At 36.1% G+C, this 11,089-nt stretch overlaps 1 protein-coding gene across 1 annotated transcript in view; it reads left to right on the forward strand.

Annotated features, from left to right (window-relative positions):
- The window catches only part of ZNF704 (zinc finger protein 704), a 220,115-nt gene that overhangs the window by 41,821 nt on the left and 167,205 nt on the right, over nt 1–11,089 (forward strand). The window contains exon 2 of the mRNA XM_012663137.1: nt 1,437–1,678. Coding sequence (XP_012518591.1) covers nt 1,437–1,678 — 242 coding nt within the window. The remainder of the gene's footprint in view (nt 1–1,436; nt 1,679–11,089) is intronic.

An 11,089-nucleotide genomic window follows, 5' to 3' on the forward strand; every position in this document is an offset into this window, starting at 1 on the left:
AAGCAGATGCTAGTTTTTCTTGGACTTATTTTATTTCATTAATACAGTCTAAGAAATATGGTGACTTTTTAATGAGTGACAAGCAGATCAAAAGTGGTTGACCATTTTCCTGTGGAGCTGGGTATTGGTCTGACAGGAAAACCATGGGAAGATCTTCCGTTCTCCCTGACAGGACAGGCCAAGGAGAGAACGGAGCTTCGTTGAGCGCTCTGTGTGTTCATAGGAGACATGCAGGACAGCCAAGTGGATTCCACAGCTCAAGTCATCCCTGGGCTCTGGAAATTCTCGTATGTGTACAGGCCTGTGACTCCAGTGCACATGTAACTAAGGTTTTCCTTCAGTCTGAGAATTTCTGGTCATTAATACCTTTCTTTACCAGTCTCTATTATTATTAAAGAAACATATTCTCATTTTATTCTGAAAATGACCTCTTCTTATGGCTTTAGATTCTGTACATCTAAATTGACTTGATCAAAGCTTTGTGCTTTTTCTCCTACCTAAAATTAAAAAGAAACGAGCAAATTTTCTGTTTAAATGGGTGAGTGAAGATTTACTGACTCCACAAATGGACTCCACATGAGGGGACGGGTTGTCTTAGGAACCTGTGAAATGTCTTATAGTTGTGCATATTTTGAAATACACCCCACTGATAGGTGAGGCTCCAGGTGACCAGATAGTATGACTCATCTCTGTATGCTTAGTACTTTAACTGGTTTGCTCCAGTCCTTGTCTACAATACCAATTACCTTACAAAACCTTTCTTTAACTTCAGTCTCCTTTTCCAATTATCACAAAGTCTGAACTAACAGGATTCAATTCACTGAGGTTTATTTTGATATTTGTCTTACACTTTAATCATCATTGCATTTAGTTAAAAATGAGAAGAAAAATTAGTCTGACTTCTTTATCATATGGCTTTAGAAGGGATTTTATTAGGATCTTAACTGCTGTAGATAAAGGACAAAAAAACAATTCTTCATAAATGACAGAGTGTGGTTAAGATCAGTATTAATAGTCAAAGACAGAGTTTGGTTTTATACATTAGCTCTCTTCTATTAAACGTGATAATCAGCCCGAAGTGTTTAACAATCTATTTAACTAAGTTTTCATAGTTGTGGAAGAGAAAACAATGATGTTTTAAATTTTAAAAAAATTTAGAGTTCCTATGCTTTAAAATCTTCAGAGTTTTTGTACACCTGAAAGGCATTTCTTGTGTCTCTGACGCTTCTTGTTTGCATTATGACAGATGCATCAATTGTTTATTACTTTGTAACATTAGTTATTTTATTTCCATGTTGCATTTTCCCATTAAAACTATAAAATCTTCAAGATGAACACAGAGGATGGTGTCAGTAGTCTCTCTTCACAGCCATCTGCAGCGGTCGTGCAAAGCTGATGTTTTGCGTGAGTAAGAATGTCTGTGTTTCATTTCACAGGTGGGGAGCATTAAGCGGGAAATGACCTTCACATTTCAATCAGAGGACTTAAAACGTGACTCTAGTAGAAAAATGTCTCAACAACATTTGTTCTCCTTGGCCATGGAGGAAGATGTGAAAACAGCAGACACCAAAAAAGCCAACCGGGTCCTTGACCATGAAAAAGAAAACACTCGCTCCATCTGTCTCCTTGAACAAAAACGAAAAGTTGTTTCTTCCAATATCGATGTTCCTCCAGCAAGGTAAGGGAACGTTAGATCTCGTGTTTCTGCCCCCGGAAGTTGGTGGGGAGCATGCATAATCTCTGCCAGTATATAGACTCTCTTCAGTATATAGACTTACGAAAGGTTTTCTGCCAAGAATTTTTTTCTGTTGCTTGTGTGAAATAGAGCAGGTGGCCCTACTTTTCAGAACTGACTTTGAGGCTGCTGTAGTTGGAACTATTGCAGCTCTAGAAAAGAATGTTTTATTAGATTTTGGTAAATGAATAATAAAGAGCAAAAGAATAAATGCAAAAAAAAATGGAATGAAACATGAAATGTAGGACTGAGCATAGCCGTTTAAAAGCAAGTATACTCAGGTCTTTTGGTCAGAGGTTGGCAAACTATGGCTGCAGGCCACATTGGGTCCCTGGCCTGTTTTTGTGTGGCCTGTGAGATAAAGATGGTTTTACATTTTTCAAGGGTTAAAAGAAACGAAGAATAGATAACACAGACCATAGGTGGCCTGCAAAGCCTATAATATGTAAAAAAGTTTCATGATCCCTGGCTTATATCACAGTATCCTTTTAAGACAGATCTACCTAAAAACTTGGCCAAGAGAGTTTATCTGAAATATCAAAAGGCCTTTATCGTATTATAATTTCATTTAACCCATGTCCAATAGCACTGAACCAAAGGACCATATCATGGCAGAATGACAATGGAGTAGTAGTGGAATAAACACGTTAGACCTGTTACTTACTTCTGTGCTTAATGTCTCACCTAGAAAGTAAGCTTTACCTTGGCAGGGATTTTAGTCCATTCCGTGCATGCTGCATACCTAGTCCTTTTCTTAGTTATGTTCTTGGGACTCAATAAATATTTGTCAGATGAAGGAAAGAAAGGAGATGCTTTAACATGAAAGATTGCTTGTTTTTAATATGCGTTGCCAAAAATCATTTATAATGAAACTTTATAAGCAATTGTTTGAGAATTCTTGCATTTGTTCAAGTGGTTTCTGACATCTAACAAGGAAAACAGTATTTTTGGAAAAGGAAAAAATGTGCCTTTTCCACCTGTTCACTTTTTGTAATTAGAGGTTTATTTCTTTCTATATTAAATCAAAAGTATGTTCTCTAGAAAATTAGGTATTGTTCTATCCTGCTATCACATTTGTCGACTCTCTAAAATTATAGGCCTCTTTGTTTTCCTTAACCTTTAATTGAAAATTTTTATATATTTATTTACTTCTATTTACTTGGAATTATTTGCTTTTCTATTTTTTTCGTATTAAGTACAGGTTACATTGTTAGGAGTAATTCCTTCTACTGTGGCTTCGTTGTGAAATGTTTTATAACACTCTGAACCTGGTGGGCACCTCACGTCATATGTGTTATTTGGTTGACTCAGAGGAAAAATGGCATGTTAACAATTTGAAATGTGAAGAGCTATGCTTTTGTTTTCTTCCTAAGCCTGTAGGGCAAAAATTAGACTTCCAGTGTCAGGTTAGTGCCAACTTACAATTCTATAGGACTTATTCTACGTAAAATTCTTGTTAGACCATTGTATATGTTAAAAAAAAAAAAAACCTGGAATTAATCATTTCAAATTGCTTAGATTGTTTTAGGTACATCTTTATTTTTTAATTTCACCCCACTTGCAATATTTCTGGGGAAAATAATGAAAAGGGGAGGAAGAAAATGTTTTCTGCTTTTTCTAACTCTGGTATGTGGAATATTTCCCACCTTTTCAAATTCACTGAATGTACTTAAAAGTATATGAGTCAAGTCAGTGATATTGTGAGGTTCTTAAACAGTGTGGGGAAATTAATTAGGTTTTAAATTCATTAATGTACAGCAAAATTCCCCAGTGACAAGGTATAATTTAGATGTATTAATTTATTATGGGAAATACTACTTCAAGCTTTAGTGACTGGGGTGTCCACTAATACACTTGTTTTCATTGCTATAGTAGGAATTTAATCATCGTAAATACAGTATGCCAATAGTTGGTGAAATAAATAGCTTTTTTAAAAAATATGATGAAGGAATCAGACATTGTGGAGTAGTCTGATCAACTCTCAAACTCTTTCTGTTCTATTTCTGTTTACTATTATCAAGTTACTAATAAATGTCAATTTTCTATTATCTAAACAGATCAATATTTTATTTTAAAGAAACTCCTTTACCTGATATGGTAGGGAGATACAGGATTTTCCTTTTGTTCATTAAGACAAAATATAATTATATCTATTGGCAGTGTATAAATAATGAGGTTTGAATAAATCTACAGTATAGTGAAATTTATTGGTATAAGGAAGTCTCTATACAATCATCCCTCCATATCCATGCGTTCTGCTCTCATGGATTCAAACAAACACAATTGAAAATGTTTGGAAAAAGATTGTCTGTACTGAATATGTAGAGACTTTTCTTGTCTTGTGATTATTCCCTAAACAATATAGTATAACAATTATTTATATAGCATTTGCATTATATTGGGTATTATAAGTAATCTAGAGCTGATTTAAGTATACCAGAGGGTTGGGTGTGGTGGCTCAAGCCTGCAATCCTGGCACTTTGGGAGACTGAGTTGGGAGTGTTGCTGGAGGCCAGTAGTTCGAGACCAACCTGAGCAAGAGCGACGCTCTGTCTCTACCAAAAAAAAAAAATTAAAAAAATAAAGTATCCTGAAGGATGTGTGTAGGTTATATGCAAATACTGTGCCACTTTACATAAGGGACTTGAGCATCTATAGATTTTGGTATCCATGGGGAGTCCTGGAACCAATCCCCCATGGATATCAAAGGAAAACTGTATCTATATCTTATAAAATATATATTATGTATATTAAATTTGTGTATATATATAAAACCTGTATATATATATCCACATGATTATTGCAACTTATTCTCCTATATCCAGACATTATGTTTTGGCTAATTCCTAGGAAGGCAGGATAACTATTTTAGGCCAGTTGAGTGCAGAGTTCTTCGACAATTTAAAATCAGTTCCTTGTAATATTTCTCATTTTATCTTTTGCTTATTCCCATTATAGCTAAGATTTATGTTGAACTTTATTATGGTTTGTAAAATGAAACGTGAAGTTTATTTTCTATGGTTTGTGTAATGAAAACAACGGGTGTATTTTATTAAAATATTTGTTTTTTCATGTCCCTAGAAAGGTCTGGGAACCTCTCTCCACCTTAATCTTCATACCTCACTGTGGTTTAGAGATTAGCATCACTCATTTCATCTCTTGTCTGCATCCGACAGAAATTTATTGAGTACCTGCTATGAATTCAGTACTCAGTAAAAAAAAAAAAAAAGAATGAGATAGGGTACCATCCCTCCAGGAGCTTATAGTGGAATCAGGAAGACAGATACATAAAGAGCTAATTTCAAATAACAGTTCCTAATTTGCTCCCTTCTCATTAGGACTGGATGAATTTGTAATTCGTAAGGTGAATCTTTTAGTATTAGGAAAGTTATTAATTTGACACGTCTATTTAAAAGCCTAATTTTCTCTTACTAGTATCTTTTTCAAGATAAGGATGAATGGAACAGACAAGTGGGAACTCTGAGATCTACAATACAAAATCCCTGCTTATTTGCCTGTTTTCTGAGAACCCATTTAAAAGCTGCTAGTTTTGGGAAAATGTAAATCTAAGTCTTTAATCCAGATGTCTGATTAGGCTGGGTCATCTGAGAAGCAAATGCCAAGATAGGATTAAACATGCAAGTGTTTATTAGGAGAAACACATGTGAGGAACGGGGTGGGAGAAGCCAGGGCAGGAGGGAGATACAGGTCAGACTGGGGTGCTAGACTGAGCCCCTGGAGGGGGAAGGGAGGGAAGTTGGGTGGACGTGTCGTAGATGGCCTTGCAAGGCCGTCAGGAGTTCTGCCTTTGTGTCCCTGCTGCACTCTGTCATTGGCTAGGAGCAGTGTGTGGGAATTGTGGCCCTGGCACAAATGCAACAGTTTCAGAGCCCAGCAGCTGGGCCCTGGTCAGTCAGCTGCCCATTGTTGGGGGTCTGTGAGACACATCGTCATGGCTGCCTTCCTCCCACCCCCCCAGCATTGTTCTTTATAGGTTAGAAGTGCCGTATGCTGTGCAGGCTTGAGGCAGGGGCCAATTTTTCTACCCTTTGGCAGCCCTGGGCTATCACTGTAGACCACCTGGAATCTTCATTTTCTAAGAGGCCTGCAAGCTTCCTGTGAAAAATGGCAACAGATTGTTGGTTCCGGGATCCCAAGATTAATTTTTTTGCATCATGAGAGGAAAGAACACAAACTCTCTCTCCTGAGTTGCCTAGGGTTGCTAGGGACAAATCTTAATGTCAGAGAGTCCACTTACCCAAGGGATATTGCTTGATGGATTTCAAGAAGAAACACCGTTTTCTTTTTGGAGGATAATTTGGGGCGAGTACATTATGAAGTTGAGGTGCTCAAAATATTCCTCAAATTATTCAACATTTTTCAGTAGGGAAAACTAAATGCAAAGAAAGAGCAAGAGCGTGTGAGAGAGCACATGAGAGAATAGTGTTTGTCTTTGGAACTAAAGATCTATCATTAACAGAAAGGAAACATTTTCCAAACTTTTAGGATCATTGGGGAGCAGTAATTTGGGCTGGGGGTAACAAGTATTACTACTCGAAGTGTCAATGCTAACAGTTAGGACAACAGTCACTCAAAGACTGATCTCTCTCTCTCTCTGAATATTTCATCACGTTAATTCAGTAATGCATGTTTATAAAAGATAAAACACAGCCCCCTCCAAAAGAGATTGTGAATTAAGAATGAATAGTTACTGATTAGAAATATGTAGTTTTAAGTACTTTTAAAGTATCTCTAGGGGAAAAAAATACTAGATTCATTGATCCCTATGGAGAGTTGAGGAAAATAGACTTTAAGAGTATAAGGACAAGAATACAAAGAGAGTGTGTTTTCAAGGTTCATCCATGTTGTAGCATGTATCAGTACTTTATTTGCCAAATAGCATTTTCATTCCATAGATAGACCACATTTTATTTCTCCACTCATCAGTTGGTGGACATTTCAGGTTGGAAAGAAAGGAGGGGCCAGATCATGTTGAGCTATATGGATTATGTTAAAGATTTTAAATTGTATTTTTAAGTCAACAAAAAGGATTTTATGGAGGAGAATGATATGATTTTATTTGTATTGGTGAAAGATCACTTTGGCTGTTATGTATGTATAGAATGGTTGGAGCAGGACAAGAATGGACATGGAGAACAGTCAGGAAGCCACTGCAATAGTGCAGACAAGAATGCATGGTAGTTTGGATTAGAGTGACAGTTGAGAGGAAGTGAAATGGACACATTCAAGGTATGTTTTTGGAAATAGAAGTGAGCCACCTTGGTTGTAAGCAACAGAAAATGGCTCTGGCTGATGTAACAAAGAGTGGAATTTGTTTGGAAGACTCTCAAGTAGCTCACAGAGTTGCTGGAAAGGCTGGGGAACCGGATCAGAAAAAGGACAGGAGCTTGGGCAGCTAGAGGCATAGTAGTTCATTCTCTCTGCAGAACCAGGACCTGCAACTGGGCTTTTTGGCTTCTAAAGTGAGAGACACATGTGCTAGAAGATTCCCCAGACACAGGAAGCAAATACAGCCATGAAGCATCTGAAAAATTCACAAATGGCTATTATTGTCAGGTACCTTAATTCCCATTTTACAAATGTATAAACAGACTTGGAAACGTTACGTGACTCACCCAGGAACATACATTTAACAAATGACAGACCTTAGACTAGGGTAGGTTTCTGACCTCATGTGAATTTCTGTTCCTTATCTTCACCATTAGTGTTTTTTGAGGAATATTAACTTATTGTCATTTACAACTGTGATGCCTTAAAATACATTGATAATTCTAATATCATTTGCTATCCAGCCTCTAAAAAATCCAACAGTTAGGCGAGCCTTATTAGATAACCTAGATCATCAGAGCATGGCATTTGTTATTCTGTTTTTGCCAGACGTTGTGATTTTGAAGGTACTGATGCTTAAATTGGTTGGATTTCACCCAAACAGCAATTACAATTTGATTATGCAAAGAAGTAACTGTCTTCTAATTAGAACTCTAAAGCTAAAGAAATCTATTACCAAACCAGTTATAATAAGGAAAAAGGAAAAATTTGGACAAAAATATTCCTAGACCTAACAGCAGTTTATTAGAATACTACAGATTGTTAGTTTGCGGTTAGAAGAAAAAAACCATATGGTACTGTTTGTTTTGCAGGATTTTAAAATATAATGATGTCATATTTATCACTTGCTGGATAGAATGAAATCATCTTCTAATCACATACCAGTCTGGGAATTGTATAGTTTAAAAGAACTTCAGAAACTCATTGACCTTTGAGTTCAAAGTTAGGAAATGACCTAAGCTACAAGCAGTATTCTGTGTCTATGATGGAAACCTGTGAACTAATCTGACTACCATTTTCAGTGATGTCTACATTTTCCACTGTCTTTTATATACTTTATACCATTTGTAGGAAAGTCTCTTATGTCAAATGTGTAGTTAAGTGAGATAAGGCAAAATGGTTATCTTTTATTTCTGAATCTAGAGTAGCAGTTCTTGGAACAACTGTTTAATGTTTAAATGCATTAAAAACTTTTCAGGTCACAAATTCTATAATATTTCTTTTTTAAAAAATAGAACACTGGAATTTTAGAACATTTCTTTTTAAAAAATATATTGGAAAGGGAATATAAATGTACCCAGCCATGTTGGAGAAATAATAATACTATGCAATTTGTGGGCTCCCCTTGAAAACTGAAGCAATCTTCATAAAGGAGTGAGAAAGAACATCTTTTCCAAGAAAGCCTTAATCCACTTCCATCCCTTCCCATCATTTCAGTAATTCAGGTCAGCAAATAACTGTTGTTCCTGGTTTCTGGCTACAATGTGTCTTTTTCCTACACGTTAGCCAAAATGATCTTTCTAAAACTCAAGTATAATCATGTGGATAGAGGGATGGAGACAGGAAAATGGTAGGAACTAATAAAATTGACATTAGGACTTAACGGCACACATTGTGCCGTCAGTACACAATCAAGTGCCATCCTGCTGGGGAAAGTCAACAAGTAAATCAAGATTAGGTAGAGACAAAATAATTCTTTATAATGTCTTCAATTACCTGTGAGACCAGAACCCACCATGAAAGACTTGAGATCTGAAACCGATACCCCCATAATATCCTAAAATAAAATAAATGTAAGTGATTGGAAAAAAAAAAAAAGGAAAAAGACAGTTCTGTCTCCCTTCTTACTCTGGGGCAAAATTTCATTAAGTGGAATGGTGGGGATTTTGTTTGTTGTTTTAAAAATAGCCCTCTCTTTAATTGAGCTGAAAAAAAAAAAATAGCCCTCTCTTCCTGCCAAGTGGCTACAGATGGATTTCTATAATTTAAATGTACATATGCTGCCACTCGACTCTCCTAATAGTCCGTGAGAATGTGAAGGAGGTTAATAAGGTAAGACAGAGAACCTTTCTAAAGCAGCAGTTCTCTTTCACTAAGACTAATAACATTGATTGATGTTATCTTAATTTTCTTAATTATGACTTAGGAAAGCTTGTGTTTTATGACACGAATTTGGGTCATGTAGTATGTGCATGTATGTATGTGCGTGTTTGAAAGAGAATTTTACACTCTGCTTTTCTGCTGGCATTGGGTTAAAAAGAAGAGAACTTTACACCCTTCTTTATCTGGGTGGACTTTATGACATTTAAAATCCATCAGTTTCCAATAATTGTGTTCTACAGCCCTTTATTATACCCACACATTGATGCCTAATTAGAATGTGTCACCTGTTTATAATTGCATCATGAATTTGGAATTTTGGTCATTAACATGAATTTTTAAAATAATTAATAATTTATGTCACTGTGCTATTGAAGGATATGCTCTCTGGATCAACTGGGTAGTTTTGAAATAAAATACAGAAATTGTGAAGTTCAGGCAATTTGCAAGCATCACTTCCGAAGAATTTTTGGATAATTAGTAGATGTCCTTCTGTAAATCATTGCTGGCAGCAAAATGGAGAAAATTTAACAACTGAAACTTCAGGTGTACCAGTAGCACTGTTGTGCTAGGTGCACCATTGGCTTTATTGCACAGGTTGGATATATGGGAATGTTCCAAAATGCTTAGGAGTGCCATTATTCCACTTTTGTGGTACCCATGCCATAGATTACCTCTGCAGAATTGGTCTACATTTGGGTGGTTTTTGGTTTTTTGGTTTTTTGGTTTTGTTTTGGTTTTTTTTGAGACAGGATCTTGCTCTTGTGCCCAGGTGTCACAAAGTGCAGTGGCGTCATTGTAGCTCACTGCAGCCTTAAACTCCTGGATTCAAGAGATCCTCCTGCCTCCCAAGTGCTAATTTTTTAAAAATTTTTTGTAGAGTTGGGGCTCTCACTGTTGCCCAGGCTGGTCTTGAACTCCTGGCCTCAAGTGAACCTCCCACCTCAGCCTCCCAAAGTGCTAGGATTACAGGCGTGAGCCACTGTCCCCGGCCCTACATTTAGATTTGATGCAACATCTTTTTTTCTCCCTACACCTGTTCAAAATGTAAATAATCAAGTAGTAGAAATAATTGGATTCCCACTATCTCCTACTCCTTGTCTTCCTTTGCCAATGTGGATGGCACTCTGTTTTTATTACAGAAAGGCAAATAATAATTAAACAAGATGTTGGTCATTTATTTATTTAAAAAGAATTGCATTTGAGCATTGCTGTCTAGTAGAAACTTAATGTGAGCAACATCTGTAATTTAATGCCCTGACTTCACCTCTACACAATCTATGTGTGTAACAAAATTCTCTTATACCCCACAAATTTATACAAATAAAAAAATAATTAAAATGAGCATTTTAATAACTACATTAAAAACAGGAAAAAGAAACAGTTGAAAATAATTTTAATATAACATGTTATTTAACCTAGTATATCCTAAATATTATTTAAACATGTAATCAATATAAAAAGTCAGTAATGAGATATTTTACATTCTTTTTTGCATCCTAAGTCTTCAAAATTTGGTATATATTTTCTCTTACAGCGTATCTCAATTTGGACTAGGCACATTTCTTTTTTTTTAATTTATTTCAGAGTATTACAAGGGTACAGATCTTTTGGTTATATGAATTGCTTTTGTACAGTTAAAGTCAAAGTTATAAGTGTGCCCATCACCCAGATAGTGTACATTGTACCTGTTAGGTATGACTTCACCCATCCCCTCCCCTCTCTTCCCACCTGTTTGATTACCATTGAGCTTTACTTCCATATGTGTGCATGAGTGCTGATCGATTAGTTCCAATCTAATAGTGAGTATATGTGCTGTTTTTCCATTCTTGGGATACTTCACTTAGGAGAATGGTCTCCACTTCCATCCAGGTTGTTGCAAAAGGTATTGATTCATCATTTTTT

The sequence above is a fragment of the Propithecus coquereli genome, unplaced genomic scaffold (genome assembly GCF_000956105.1).
Source record: "Propithecus coquereli isolate 6110/MARCELLA unplaced genomic scaffold, Pcoq_1.0 Scaffold8, whole genome shotgun sequence".
NCBI lineage: Eukaryota > Metazoa > Chordata > Mammalia > Primates > Indriidae > Propithecus > Propithecus coquereli.